The 15,341-nt window shown below is 51.9% G+C and overlaps 1 protein-coding gene across 1 annotated transcript in view; it reads left to right on the top strand.

Annotated features, from left to right (window-relative positions):
• The window catches only part of ACOT11 (acyl-CoA thioesterase 11), a 37,010-nt gene that overhangs the window by 12,395 nt on the left and 9,274 nt on the right, over positions 1 to 15,341 (top strand). Inside the window, exons 5-15 of the mRNA XM_070468122.1 lie at positions 2,832 to 2,892; positions 3,889 to 3,987; positions 4,798 to 4,933; positions 6,639 to 6,795; positions 7,971 to 8,090; positions 9,495 to 9,639; positions 11,233 to 11,292; positions 12,227 to 12,289; positions 12,606 to 12,689; positions 13,628 to 13,761; positions 14,927 to 15,058. Coding sequence (XP_070324223.1) covers positions 2,832 to 2,892; positions 3,889 to 3,987; positions 4,798 to 4,933; positions 6,639 to 6,795; positions 7,971 to 8,090; positions 9,495 to 9,639; positions 11,233 to 11,292; positions 12,227 to 12,289; positions 12,606 to 12,689; positions 13,628 to 13,761; positions 14,927 to 15,058 — 1,191 coding nt within the window. The remainder of the gene's footprint in view (positions 1 to 2,831; positions 2,893 to 3,888; positions 3,988 to 4,797; positions 4,934 to 6,638; positions 6,796 to 7,970; positions 8,091 to 9,494; positions 9,640 to 11,232; positions 11,293 to 12,226; positions 12,290 to 12,605; positions 12,690 to 13,627; positions 13,762 to 14,926; positions 15,059 to 15,341) is intronic.

Below are 15,341 nucleotides of genomic sequence, written 5' to 3'. Positions count from 1 at the left end.
AAGGAAGTGACAACCCCCTTTAGTATTCTTGCCTGGAGAATCCCCATGGACAGAGAGGCCTGGCGGGTTATAGTCCATAGGGTTGCAAAGAGTTGGACACGACTGAAAGCATGCATGCATAGTGGCACAGTAGCTCAGCTGGTAAAGAATCTGCCTGCAATGCGGAGGCCCTGGTTCGATTCCTGGGTCGGGAAGTTCCCCTGAAGAAGGGATAGGCTACCCACTTCAGTATTCTTGCCTGGAGAATTCCATGGATAAGGAGCCTGGTGGGCTACGGTTCATGGGATCACAAAGAGTTGGACAGGACTGAGTGACTGAGCACAGCCATAGTGCCACGGAGGGTAGTCGTGGGTGGCTTCCTGGAGGAGGTGTTTGAGCTGGCTCCAGTACTGTATGTAGTGAGAATTTGTAGGACAGTGGAGCTGTGTCTGGGTCCACTCTGAGTCTCTGCTGCCAAAACAGGATCTGACACCTGAGGAGCAATGATAGAGAAGGCTGGGGTGGGGCATGTAGTGATGGCGGGCCTGCCGTAGGACCCAGTAGAGTGGAGGTGAGTCTGGGCAGAGGAGGGTGTGGGTGTGAGGGGAAGCTGGAGAGGGGCCTGGAGCATGGTTGGTGACCTGGAAAGTCCTGGCCACACCTGAGGAAAGCTGGGAAAGGTTTTTTTGTTTTTGCTTTAGCCATTTAAAAATGTCTCAAAATGTATCTCTAAGGAATAAGAACTTTTAAAAAACATAACTTCAATACCACTACTACCTCTAAACAAAATGAACAATTTCTCGCCAACATTACATATCTAGTCAGCGTTCAGTTGCCCACAGTGTCTCTTGAATTTGTTTTATTTTGTTTTGCTTTACAGTTTTTTGCTTTATTTTGTTCAAGTCATGATGCAAATAAGGTTGCATTTGGTTACTTGGTCTCTTAAGTCTTTTTTCCCTGCTTTGGCCATGCTTCATGGATCATGGGATCCTAGTTCCTTGACCAGGGATGGAACCTGGTCCCCAGCAGTAAAATCACTGAGTCCTAACTACTGGACTGCCAGGGAATTCCCTCAAGTCTTTTTTTAACCTGTAAGCCCTACATCTCCCCCATCACCCTCTCCCCGCACCCTCTCCTTCCTCCTCCCACTCCCCATCTCTCTCTGTTTTTCCTTGAAGTTTGTTTGTTTGTTTGGTCATTTGCTCTCTAGGGTTCTCCATCATCTGGGTTTTACTGTTAGCATCACTGTGGTGTCATTTAACATGTTCCTCTGTCTTCTAAGAGTATTGGTCCTGGGGAAGGGCTCTATTATAACTGGCTGAAAAGGTCAGATTTGTCTATAGGCACTGCCTCTGGATGGGTTTTGGGAAACTAGGGGCTTGAAGGGGCCCCCGAGGAGGCTGGGCAGTGACTCTGAGGATGGAGCCAATTTTGACCTTAGCTGGAAGACAGTCAGGAAGGAAGAGAAGCTTGAGAGTCCAAATGGGTGACTGCTTGGCTTTAGGGGAGGCTAGAGAGGAAGAGGAGAGGGGAGGAGGAGGAAGGGGAAGGGTCATATTTTAGCACTGCAAAAAATAGATTTTTTTTTTTTTATTGGTGGGTCAGGGAAGTTCTTTTTCTAATATTTTATCATGAAAACTTTCAAAATTATAGAAAAGTTGAATAGTGGTGTGATCATTACCACTGAGAGTCAATAATTAACACTTTGCTAACTTTGCTTTATCTGTCTGTGGATAAATACAGGCATTCAGTTTAGTTCAGTCGCTCAGTCATGTCCAACTTTTTGTGACCCCATGAACCGCAGCACGCCAGGCCTCTCTGTCCATCACCAACTCCTGGAGTCCACCCAAACCCATGTTCATTGAGTCGGTGATGCCATCCAACCATCTCATCCTCTGTCGTCCTCTTCTCCTGCTCTCAATCTTTTCCAGCATCAGGGTCTTTTCAAATGAGTCATCTCTTCGCATCAGGTGGCCACAGTATTGGAGTTTCAGCTTTAACATCAGTCCTACCAATAAACACCCAGGACTGATCTCCTTTACGATGGACTGGTTGGATTTCCTTGCAGTCCAAAGGACTCTCGAGTCTTCTCCAACACCACAGTTCAAAAGCATCAATTCTTCGGCGCTCAGCTTTCTTTATAGTCCAACTCTCACATCCATACATGACCACTGGAAAAACCATAACCTTGACTAGACAGACATTTGTTGACAAAGTAATGTCTCTACTTTTTAATATGCTGTCTAGGTTGGTCATAACTTTCCTTCCAAGGAGTAAGCATCTTTTAATTTCATGACTGCAATTGTTGCACTTTGCAGATATTGCATTTTTTACAACTTGAAATTTTGTAGCAACCCTACATTGAGCAAATCTATTGACCACATTTTTCCAACAACATTGGCTCATTTAGTGTCTCTGTGTCACATTTTAGTAATTCTTGCAATATTTTAAACTTTTTCATTATTATTATATTTTTTATGGTGATCTGTATTAGGAGGGTAAAACTTTGGGGGCTACAAGAAGGTGGAGGATGGGGGAGCTTTCCTTAGGAGGGACTGTTGAGTTGAGAGCAAAGAGAATCTTGAGCGTTCATTGGACTAGGGGGAGCAGGGGAAAGGGGGAGATGAATGACATCTTGCCACTCCTCTTGCCTCAGCTTCCCCACCTGTAAAATGGGGTGCTAACCCTGTCTTGCCAACTTGCTTTGGTAGCATCATAGATGTGAATATGCTCTGTATGCCATAACGTTCTTTGGCCAGTTCCCCTCGGCAGAGGCCCCACAAGTATCTGAGGCCCCTGTTTTCTCCATCTGTCCCTCTGGATGGCTCAATCTCTTGCTTTTCCCTCCTCAGTGTTGGACAAGTGGTGAATATCAAGGCCAAGGTGAACCGGGCCTTCAACTCCAGCATGGAGGTGAGCCACTGGGTGGGTGGTTTCCACTTTCTCTTTGTTCTCAGCCCCTAGCCTGGGAGCACTAATGCTCACACTCACAGTGCCCTGGCTGAGGATACAGAGTTCTGAAATAGCTGACAAGTTTGGGAGGATCCTAGGGATCTAACTGTCCAATGGCCATAACACAGAAGGGGAAACTGAGGCCAGGGAGGGGAAGGGACGTGCCTCAGGTTGCCGAGCGATGTGGATTCCACTGTGGGCCTTGACTTCCAGCTTCCTGGGTCTTCATACCTAATGTCAGACCCTCTGTTCAGCAGCCAGGTGAAGGCAGGGAGGACAGCCACTGTGCTTAGCCCTGATGTCAGTGGGCTGAAGCAGTGAGAGCGCTAGACTTTGGTCCATTAGCTTACCATTAGCCTCTGTCTTCACATCTGTAAAATGGGAACATGATTCCTATGCTGCAGGATTGTGGAAGGTTTAATGAGAGGACTCTTTGGTGAGGCACAGGGCTCTGTGAGCTCTGGTGGAGGGCCTCTATTTCCCACTTATGGATGTCAGGCCCAGGCAATTTTACCCAGCTGGGCCAGTGGTTACTGAGGCACCACCGAGGCTTAGATAGCAGAATCTTGACTGTAGCTCTGGACACCCCATAAGTGCTCAAGGTCTCCCTATGGACCCCCAAGCTGTCTGTCCTTCCAATTTAGCCAACACTTATATTAACTTACTTCAAGCCCTTTCATAACACAGTCTCCTTTTGATCCTCTCAATAACCCTGTGAGGGTAGGTACAATCATCCCCATTTTACAGATGAGGAAACTGAGGCCCAGAGAAAGGAACTGACATGCCCAAGGTTCCCCAGGGAGCCAGGGCCAGCATCAGAGCCTATCCCAGGTCTCTAGTCCCCTGGACTTGGTGATACAGAAATACCAGAGGCCAGGCCTGGTGACGCATCCCATCTCAAGCTGTAGGATTCTCATTCCTCCCGCCTCACTTGTCCACCTTGCTCTTCCTTTCCAGGTGGGCATCCAGGTGGCCTCTGAGGACCTGTGCTCTGAGAAGCAGTGGTGTGTGTGCAAGGCCTTAGCCACCTTTGTGGCCCACAGGGAGCTCTCCAAGGTAGGTGGCTATACCTGACCGCTCTGTGCTGCCAGGCCACCTGGCTGCCTTTCCAGGGCGGTGATTCTGGGGGGTTGGTGGAGTGGTAGAGATGGGGGCGCAGCAGGGAATCCACAGCTTCCAGAAGAAGGCCCATCCCCCACTGCGGTTGAACCCCAAATACCTTCCTGCTCTGCTTTTCCCCTGCTCTCCCCGTGCACCTCACTCCAGGATTCTCCAGGTCTTTCCATTGCCTTCCATGTCCTGCTTGAACATTCCTCATCCACAGTTCCTTTGCCCAAGTATTGGGGGCCGGGGGGACACTGGAGGATGAAAGTGATGTGTCAGTCAACATGGAGATGGAAGATGGGGCAAAGAGGGGACAAGACTTGTGACCATCCAGGAGCCCCAGGTGTGAGATGATTACTAGGGGGGCAGTTGTTGTTCAGTCACTAAGTCATGTCCAACTCTTTGTGACCCCATGAACTGTAGCACGCCAGGCTCCGCTGTCCTTCACTGTCTCCCGGAGTTTGCTCAGATTCACGTCCACTGAGTTGATGATGCTGTCCAACCATCTCATCCTCTACCGTCCTCTTCTCCTCCTGCCCTCAATCTTTGCCAGCATCAAGGTCTTTTCCAATGAGTTGGCTCTTTGCATCAGGTGGCCAAAGTATTGGAGCTTCAGCTTCAGCATCAGTCCTTCCAATGAATATTCAGGATTGATTTCTTCTAGGATCAACTGGTTTGATCTCCTTGCAATCCTGGGGGGACAGGCCCTCATGCTATTTCAGGGAATTTGTCCTGAAACCCCCCACTCCACCCCCGCCACAGGTGAAGCTGAAGCCAACCCTGCCACGGACCGAAGAGGAGAAGACGGAGCACAGCGTGGCGGCCGAGCGCCGACGCATGCGGCTGGTCTACGCCGACACCATCAAGGACCTCCTCGCCAACTGCGTCATTCAGGACGGTGAGCGTCATGGGTGGGGAGGGCAGCTCGTGTCCTACGTGCTCCCCTCTGTCTGGGGGAGAGAGAGGAAGGAAGTCTCCCTGGGGTATCCCCCCAATGATGGCCTCAGGCCTAGATAACCCTCTTGCCTCAAGGCCCCTTAGGGGAACAGGTAGCATTTGGACCTCTCGCCCAGCTCCCAGGGGCTGTGAAAATGAAGCTGGGACACATGGAAAACACTTTGTCATCCACTAATGCATTTGGGTCTCTAGGAGTCAAGGTATTTGGGAAGGTAGTATTGAGCTTGGCCTTGAGGACCCTAAGACTTTAAAAAAGAAAAGCATATATTGGGTTGGCCAAGAAGTTCATTTAGGATTTTCTGTAAGATGTTCATTCTTTGGGCCAACTCAGGAGACAGGTAGCTAGATAGGTAGATAGATTGAGATAGCTCTAGGGATAAAAAAAGATAGAATAAAAAGCAAGACTCACTTCTACTCGCTTCTGCCCCTCCAAAAAGGCAGCTCCTATTACTCATTTGGGGGCATCTTTCCAGAAGTATTCCCTGCATATTTATGCATAAAAAACAGTGAAAGTGTTGGTCACTCAGTTGTGTCTGACTCTTTGCAACCCCATGGATTGTAGCCCACTGCCCACCCCTGTCCATGAAATTCTCCAGACAAGAGTACTGGAGTGGGTAGCCATTCCCTTCTCCAGGGGATCTTCCTGACCCAGGGGTCAAACCTGGGTCTCCTGCATTGCAGGCAGATTCTTTACTGTCTGAGCCACCCAGGAAGCCATATTAATGCATACTACCTATCATTTCAACCCTCCCTTTTTACCCCATAGGGGAATGGCACCTACTGTCCTATATCTTGCTCCTTTCCCCTTAAAAGCATAGCCTGCAGATTGTCCTATACCAGCACACAAGATCTACTTTGGACTGGGAGGATTTTGACAGGTGGAGAGATGAAGCAAGGTTTTTCTGAGAGAGGACACAGGCTGAGGGCAAAGGTCTAGAGGGGTGACCTTGGTTTTGTTCTCTGATCTCCAGAAAATGAGAATGCAGAGTCTTCCTGGAATCCTAAAGGAGGCAATTTTAGGACCCATCAAGGATAGTTCAGCTGCCCAGAGTGGAGAGAGAGCAGGCAGTAGTAGCGAACCCCAGTGAAGGCAGTGAGCTATGCTCTAGATTCCATATGCCCTATTTATGCGGGGCCTGGAGGCCATGGCAGGCCCAGCTCTTCCTATAATTGTTAAGGCCCCTGGCAGCATCCATCCCACTGCAGCCCCTGTGGATCCCTCCTGTTGTGACAGTCCGTCTACCCAAGGGTCAGTCTAGATGCCTTAGCCTGGCGTCTGGGCCCTTATCTGAGCCTTATGTTAGGCTGTCTTTTTAGTTGTCCTCAGCTGCAGCTAAGCCAGAGTCTTGTTACTCCCTATGACTGTCCTGCCTATCTGATTTCCAGACCTTGGCTCAGGGCTTCAACTGCTCTGCTCCCTGCCTGTGGCATCACTGAGTAGCCTGCACACCAAGCGAAAGACCTCCTCTTTTACAGGCCTCCCCCGTTGAGCTCTCTCCCCTTGGGAGATACGTGGCACCTCCTTGGTGCTGAGTGAATAAGAGAAGCTGTATGGAGCGGGGGGGTGGGGGTGTCCTGGGCTGCCCATGGTGGGGTCTGCCCTCGGGAATCTTCTCACCTCCCTTGCTCTATCCCTCCTTGGTCAGATCTGGAGAGCAGAGACTGTAGCCACATGGTGCCGGCCGAGAAGACGCGGGTGGAGAGTGTGGAGCTGGTCCTGCCCCCCCACGCCAATCACCAGGGCAATACTTTTGGGGGCCAGATCATGGCCTGGATGGAGAACGTGGCCACCATAGCAGCCAGGTGCCTCCTCTTCTTTCTTCCCCTCCTTCCCTTGGCCAGCTCCCTCTGGGGCAGAAACCCTGACTTGCATTGTGCTGGCATTGTGCTTGCAATCAAGTCTTCAGAAGCTTGACTGTTCTTATAGGGTAAGCTGGGGCCTTCAGACCCAGGGAACCAGAGAGGAATGATTTTTCTGTGAGCTCGCCAGGGGAAATGTCAAGCCCTCAGCTGGCACCAGGGCCTCCCCTTGCCCTGGCCCTGCCCACTCACTTCCTGGATTTTATACTCTTTGCAAAGCAAGCCATTTGCCCTTCTCCTTCCCACCCACCCCACCATGCTCCCAGCTCTTGTCTCCCCTCCTGTCTGACCTTCCACCTTGTAGCCCCACTATTCTTTGCTAAAATCCTGTCTATCCTCTAAGAAGCGTCTTTAACTGTCCCCTTCTCCTTAAAAGTGGAAAGAATTCCTTCCCTCTCCTATAACCTCTGTACCTGTCTGGGACTTATTCTGCTCCAAGTATTGGAGCATATTTTTATAGTTATGACGACTGACATTTATTAACTGACACTGTCATACCTCCACGACTTTGTAGTTGCTATTCCCTCTGATAGGAGTGCCTTCCCTAACCCTTATCCTCCTCAGCCAGGCGAATTCTTCCACCCTTTGGAGCCCAGCTCCAGTGGCCCTTCCTCTGTGTTTACCCTGTGGACATAGTGCATAAGCAATGCCATTTTGGGCAGCCTAGACTATGAGCGCAGTAAGATCTCAGAGGAGGGTCAAAGTGTGGATAGTCAGGGAGGGCTTCCTAGGGGAGGAGTATGTCAGCTGGGCCTTGAATGACAAGTATTTTTGGGTAAGAGGAGGGCTTCCAGATGGTAGGAACAGCAGGTGCTAGGATATAAACATTGAATGGAAAAGGTTTATTGCAAGCCCTGCTGTTTGTCACCTCAAATTCAGCTTTTTTCCAGCTATACTCGGACCTCAGTATTCTAAGCTGTGGGATGGGACTTTAGTTCTCTTCCTCTGACTAGAGCTGTCACTGGGTTGGGTGGGAGTGGGTGGGCCAGAGGCTGGTGCATGTGTCTCTGGGCAGGGTCTGGGGATAGGGGCAGGGAGAGAAGGCTGGCTTGCCCAAGCCAGTGGCTGAAGCACTGGAGGGTGCTTTGTCCTATCCCCTGACCCCCGGCTTCCTCCAGCCGGCTCTGCCGTGCCCACCCTACCCTGAAGGCCATTGAGATGTTCCACTTCCGGGGCCCATCCCAGGTTGGGGACCGTCTGGTGCTCAAGGCCATCGTGAACAACGCCTTCAAGCACAGGTGAGGGGCTGGGATGGATGAGATGGGGCCCCTGGGACTGAGGGCTCCTCCTGATCTGAGAAGGGACATTACCTCAAAGTGTCGAGCTGTTTCCCCTGTAGACGAGGTCTGTGGGGTCTGAACTCTGGCAGCTGGGTCCCTGCACCATCACTAGGATTCACTCTGATGTTCCTCCTCAGGGCTCCCCATCTTGGGTCACACCACGTGCCCTATGTCTTGGTCTCTCTCCCTGGCTCCTGCCTCTGAGCCTGCTACACTGTGGATGCTTCGGTCACGGGGCACCTCTTGCCAGTGTTCTGTTGTTTATCGAACCCTTCCCCACCCTTTTCCTAAAACCGCAAATAGTTCCCAGAACCCTTATCTTTGTAATGGATTCTGATAACCCCACGAAAGCTTACTTAAAGTATGCATCTCTTTAGATGATTTCAGAGATGTGATTTTCAGTAATATGTAGTCATTAACAGTGAGGGATCAGGAGCCAGGCTGCCTGGGTTCAAATTTGGCTTACCTCTTAGCATCTGTGTGACTTTGGGCAAGTTACTTAACCCTCTGAGCCTCAGTTCTTTCACCTTAGAGAACCGGGGCTCACCACAGCTACCTCATAATTGTGAGGATTCAATGAGAAGTTACTGTTTAATAGTATAATGACAGAGAGAACGTTCACTGAAGGTCAGCCATTGCTGCTGCTATTATTTTTATTATTATTATCATCATTATCATTTTACTATTCCATCTGATAAGCACACATTCTGCTGTTGTGCAGAGCAAAAAGTCCTGAACTAGGATCTGTGAGGCCTGGTTTCTAGTGTAGATTCTCTTCCTGACTGTTGTGTGACCTTGGGCAAGTTAGTGCCCTGTTCTAGGCATTGGTTTCCCCATCTGCATGAAGTCTGCATCCCTAAGTGAGGGGAATGGAGGCGGCTGCTATTATATAATTCATCAGACAGTTGGAAATACAGAGACGGCTGCAACTGAGCTGTCGGGAGCATGGCTGTTAGAGCACTGGTGAATATGTTTATAATGAGCATTTTCTCTGATTAGGCCCTGCCCCTCCACCTCCTTTCTTATGTCTTTCCATAACCCTTTATTTTTACATAGACATATTTTATATAGACATTTGTTTCCCCACTCCCTCGCTGTTAGCGCATGAGAACCTGGACTGCACAGATTTATTCATTCCTCTGACCCCCAGAGATGAGCATGGGCCAGGGGTGCAGCAGGTGCTGTGTAAACATTGTTGAAAGGGAATGCATCTGAGTTTCCCGCCCAGCGGTCTCTGATCCAGGCTGTGGGAGGAACGGCAGGAGTACGTGTGTGTGTGTGTTCACGTGCACACATGTGTGTTGGGGAGGGGTGGCCTCGGCAAGGTCTGTCCAGCTGACAGCATCCCTCCCTCCCCCTCAGCATGGAGGTGGGCGTGTGCGTGGAGGCCTACCGCCAGGAGGCCGAGACCCATCGGCGGCACATCAACAGCGCCTTCATGACCTTCGTGGTCCTGGGGGCAGATGACCAGCCTCAGATGCTGCCCTGGATTCGGCCCCAGCCTGGGGTGAGTGCCCTGCTAGCAGCCCCCTTCCCCCTCTGCCCAGGGGTGGCAGGACTGGGGAGCACGGACCCAGCTCTTTCCTTCTGCTGGGGCACAGCTTGGCCTTGAGTGCCCTGCTGTGACCCCCAGGGGTGCCCCTTGTGCTTTTTGGAAGAACTTGAACCATGTGTGTGGGCCTCCCTCATTGCTGGGTGCTAACTGGCACTCCTGAGCCTGCAGAGCTATAAAAGCACTGGCTTTGGGCTCAGAGGTGGGTTGGACTCCGCCTTGGCCACGTTCTGATGGGTGTCCTCTTTGAGCTTCAGTCCCATCTTTAAAGAGGGCATATCTGCAGTTCCTGCCTTATAGGACTGTTGGGGAGACACTGATCCTGTGCCTGACTGAGTAAGTGGCAGCTGCTCTGACCGTGGTGACAGGGGAGCAAAAAGGGTAGGGATGAGAGTCAGGGACCAGGGGTCCCGGCTGGCCCTAAAAAATGTTCCCTTGTGCCTCCTGAAGGCCAGGCTCGGGCTTGCTTCCAGGGGCCAGGGAGTGACCTTGGTGAGGTTGCCTCTTCTCTCCCAGAAGGTCCCCTGCCCTGCCTCGCCTCACAAGGCTGAGCATGGACTGTGAAACCTCTGCCCTAGAGCCCGGCGTTGGGCAGTCAAGACGGGTGGTGGGCAAAGGAGTGGGGAGCCTGAAGCGAGTGGGACAGGAGACAGTCTGTGATGTCCTTTCAGGTCTTTGCCAATTAATGTCCATGAGCAAGGAGACATTAGAGGTACTGGTTCAGAGGTGGGCCCCGGGCTAGGCCATCTGGATTCTGTTCCTGGCCACACTCCTTAGCCCTGTGACCTTGGGTGAGCCACTTAGCCTTTCTGTGCCTCAGTTTCCTCCTCTGTAAAATGGGGATATTACTGGGAGATCCCTGATGGCCTTGTGTTTAGAATCCAAGGATTTCATTGCCATGCTGTTGCTCAGTTGCTGAGTCATGTCTGACTCTTTGTGACCCCATGGACTGTAGCATGCCAGGCTTCCCTGTCCTCCACTATCTCCTGGAGTTTGCTCAGGGTCATGTCCATTGAGTTGGAAGTGCCATCTAACCATCTATCCTCTGGCACCCTCTTCTTCTTTTACCTTCAGTCTTTCCCAGCATCAGGGTCTTTTCCAGTGAGTTGACTCTTCACATCAGGTGGCCAAAGTATTGCCATGACCCAGGTTCAATCCCTGGTGGGGGAACTGAATAGCTGCAAGCTGCATGGTGCAGCCAAAATAAAATAAAATGGGTGTAGTACTAGTGCCAAACACAGAGGGTTCTTATAAGACTTAGGTGAAGTTTTGTGTGGAAACCACTTTAGAAGCATGCCTGCCCATCGCAAGGTTTAGTGAGGGCAGGTGGTGTTCCCAAAGTCACTCGGAGGTGTGAGGGGGGCTGGGGCTGGAACTCAGTGGCCGGGCACTGCGCTGTCCAGGCTGCCCCTCTGCATCTGAAGTCCGCTTCAGGACTGCAGGGAGGGTCTCCTTGGGCCCTTTGGGGAAGGAGGGCAAGCGGTAATGGGGCCTGGGTGAGCTGGTTGTCCTGCCCCCACCACAGTCTGTCTGGGCTCCTCTCCCCAGGATGGCGAGCGGCGGTACCGAGAAGCCAGTGCCAGGAAGAAAATCCGCCTGGACAGGCAAGTGGAGGCCTGTGGGTGGTGGGATGGGACACGGCGTCAATTCTGTCTCAGCTCCCTGTCTGCTCCCTGCCTCTGGGAACTTGCCTGTCTTTGGAGCTGCCCCTGGGCCGGGTCTTTACATCTGGGCAGTCTCTGGTCTTGGCCTCATGACACAGCAGTCTTACTGGCCCCTTGTACAGGTGAGGATGCTGGGGACAGAGGGATTAGGTGTCCACGGGCACACGGATAGGAATGATTGGCAGAATGAGAATTTGAACCTGGGCAGGTGTGCCAATTTTACATCTTGTGTCCCTCCCATTGATTCCGATGATGCCCATTTTGGAGATGAAGAAAGAAAGGCTCTGAGAGGAGGTGAACAATTGCTTGTGACGCAAATCCAGGTGTGAATGATTGCTACCAAAGCACTTTACATGCCGAAAAGTGCTGTAAATGCACCAGGGTTTACCATCTAATATTAATAATAAAAATGTGCATTTAGGAAGGGGTTTGGCAACCCACTTCAGTATTCTTGCCTGGAGAATCCCATGGACAGAGGAGCCTGGTGGGCTACAGTCCATAGGGTTGCAAAGAGTCAGACATGACTGAGCGAATAACACACCATATGCCAAATGCGGTTCTCCTCCTGATGATCCCATGAGGGGTCAGGTGTGACTACTGATCCCATTTTACAGGTGAGGACACTGAGCATAAGGGTGAAGTCACTCGGCAAAGGTTAGGGGTCTATACCTTTCCCTGGGAGTCCCCACCTCTGAGTGTGCGTGTCCTCAGCTGCTGCCTTCTGTGTGCCCACCCAGTCTCCCTGGCCACATAGGGGTGCCTCCCACCCTGCTGGGCTGAGCAGAGTAAGCACAGTAAGCTTGGCACACAGTAAGCCTGCTGAGAAGAGGTGGGCCCCAGAGGGACCAAGGTTGTCGTCTTCCCTCTCTCCCAGGAAGTACATCGTGTCCTGTAAGCAGGCAGAGATGCCCCTGTCTGTCCCCTGGGATCCTAGCAACCAGGTAAGGCCTTCTGCTCTGAGCGGACAGTCCTCAGACCTGTCGGGGACTCCCAATCCCCCCTTCTTGCAGGAGGCCCAAAGGGGACAGGATACTCTGCCTCAGGACTGGCTCAGTGAGCCAAGGGCTTTCCTGTGTCCCCCTGCTTGGCAGGAGAGAGCTGAGGCCCCAAGGGGAGGAGGAGTCTGGCCCAGCCCGGCCTCTTTTCCCAAAGCCCAGGGCTCCTTCCTTCACGTGCAGTTTCCTCTCCACACATCAGAGTGGGCCTGGCACGGAGCCCCGAGGAAGGGGGTGCTGAGGCTGCTGTGTGTCTGTGCAGGTGTACCTGAGCTACAACAACGTCTCCTCCCTGAAGATGCTCGTGGCCAAGGACGATTGGGTGCTGTCCTCGGAGAGCAACCAGGTAGCGGACCCCACCCTCCCAGCTCTCCTTCCTCCTCTGAGCAGCCAGAGGTGTTGACTGTGAGCTGTGAAACCCTCTCGAACCACTCAAGTCAGAGGGGGATTCCCTAAGAGGCCCTGGATGAGTCATGAAACCAACCCACTTATAGAAGCCCACCTGTCCCCTCGAGGCTGGCGTGGCTCGGATGGGGGCTGGGGGCAGGGGTGGGCTGAGGGTGGGCTGAGCTCTGCCGCTTCTGCCTGTGTCCTGGGATGGGTCACCTCCCCACAGTGACACCAGTGGCTGGCTGGACGCCTGGCTCTCAGGATCCGTTCTGGTCCCGCATTAGTTACTGCTTCTTTATATTTTTCTTTCTGAAAGAGAATTTTCAACATTTAAAAAATTGAGGTATAATTTACATACAGTAAAACTTCCCCTTTTTAGTGTATAATCCTGCTAGTTTGGAAAACATATAAAGTTGTATCATCACTACAGTAATCAAGATACAGAACATTTCCATAATACCCTAATTTTTCTGTCTCCTTTGTGATCAAGCTTCTTCCCATCCCAATCCCTGGAAACCACAAACCAGTTTACTATGCCTTTCATTTGGTTTATTTGAGAATGTCCAGTAAAGGGAATCATACAGTATGTAACCTTTGACGAATTTCCTTAGGCACAGTGCATTCACTTGTGTGAAGTGATGTGTATGTTCCGTTTCACATCGAGTACCAGTCCATCTGACTAGTGTTTATCCATGCAGTCCCTGCTTCTTCAGACTATCCACCTTGCACTGAATCTCCCATTTTTCACGGGAGATTCTGCCACCGAGGCTCAGAGAGATTGAGTCACTTGTTCACAGACACATAGCAATCAGTGAGGCCCTGACTTCCAGCCCGGGTCCCCAGCATAGTCTGAGGAGGAGACGAGGGAACGAGGCTGCCCTCTGTCCCATGCAGGTCCGCCTGTACACTCTAGAGGAGGACAAGTTCCTCTCCTTCCACATGGAGATGCTGGTGCACGTGGACACAGCCCAGGCCTTCCTGCTGCTCTCTGACCTCCGCCGGAGGCCCGAGTGGGACAAGCACTGCCGGTGAGGGTGGGGGTCCCGGGGGGTGGGGAAGGGGGCCCTGAGATTTCTCCTCCTGCTGAGCCATCCCCCACTGCTCTGGGCCCCTTGCTGGCTTTTATCTAAGGGTGGGTTATGGGAGGGGAGGTGCTATGGTTAAGTGTTAGGTGAGTATCTGAGTTATGGGTATTCCAAGCCCTCAGGGAAGGGACTGAGGCTGGAATTGGAGTTGGGTGCCTGGCCCAACTAACTATGTGACCATGGGCCAGTCATGTCCTTTCTGGGCCTCAGTTTCCCCCCTCTTAAATTGGGTATTTGAGGTGTGGTTGTGTATTTGCATAGGGGTAGATCAGTGATTTTCAAACTGAGTTCTGCCTTCTGAGAGGGGGCTTGGGGACTGCTTAGAGAGGTGGTTGGGAAGTGGAGGGGTGGGTGGGAACTCCTTCCAGACTCAGGGTAACTCAGAGAATGTCCAGTTTGCTCAATTTACCAAGTTTGCCAGTTCTTCATATGGCTATGTGAAGGGAAAGGTGGCAGGTTTGGACAGGATTTTGTCTCTGCGAGGATGTCCTTGTGAGTGTGTGTTGGTATAAGCCTGGGTGTGTCTACCTGGGCACACGTGTGTAGCGTACCCGTGTCTGAGGGCACAGCTCTGGCACCCAGCCTATGCACATCCCAGACCTGCTTCCTTATTAGCTCTGTGGCTGTGGGTGAGTTATTTCTCTGAGTCCCAGCCCCTTCATCTATTAAATGGGGATACTCAGAGTCCAACTGCATGGGCTGATGTTGCATTAAATGAGATAATACCCATAAGCTCTTAGAACAGTGCCTGGCACACGGTGGGCACTCACTGAATACTCAGTACGGCTACTAAATCATCACGTCTGTGTATATGCATTTGCACACACACAGACATCTGTAGTTCTGTATGTACATTAGTGGGTGTCCATGTGTTTGTGCACGTGTGCCCACAGGTGGGGTTTATCTGCTTGTGTACGAGTCTGTGAGCCCAGCTGTGTATGTCCACTTTGGCCAGGCTTTTCTGCCCTCCTTTGGTCCCTGTTGAGCAGTCTGGGGGTGATATGTCCCCCAAGCATGTGCTCAGGATGTCTGAAGCGGGTGTGAGGGGTGCGGCTGGGTCAACCCTGTCACACGCGGCGCCTCTGTGACCGCTGTGGACTCTGCACAGGAGCGTGGAGCTAGTGCAGCAGGTGGACGAGGATGATGCCATCTACCATGTCATCAGCCCCGCCCTCGGTGGTGACCCCAAGCCCCAGGACTTCATCATCCTGGCCTCTCGACGGAAGCCTTGTGACATCGGGTGCGTGCCTGCCTGCTGGGGTGGGAGGTGGGCAGGTTCATCTTCCTCCCCAGGGAGGGAACATCTGTGTAGAGTCAGCCCTCTTTCCTATGGCCTCAGGACCTCAGTGTAAAATCGGTGGCCATGGCCTTACTGGGGGTAGAATGGAGAACAAGAGGACACACTGCCCTTTCCAGTCACTCATGCTCTAAAGGAGGGTGGTCTCTATCCCTGGCGTAGTGAGGGTGCCGTGCCCCAGGTCACAGACAGGCCAACTCTCACATGGCCCACTCCTTGGCCTCCA

The sequence above is a fragment of the Odocoileus virginianus genome, chromosome 5 (genome assembly GCF_023699985.2).
Source record: "Odocoileus virginianus isolate 20LAN1187 ecotype Illinois chromosome 5, Ovbor_1.2, whole genome shotgun sequence".
In the NCBI taxonomy this organism is placed as follows: domain Eukaryota; kingdom Metazoa; phylum Chordata; class Mammalia; order Artiodactyla; family Cervidae; genus Odocoileus; species Odocoileus virginianus.
The sequence above is the reverse complement of the archived record's forward strand: the minus strand, read 5'-3'. Positions and strand labels throughout refer to the sequence as shown.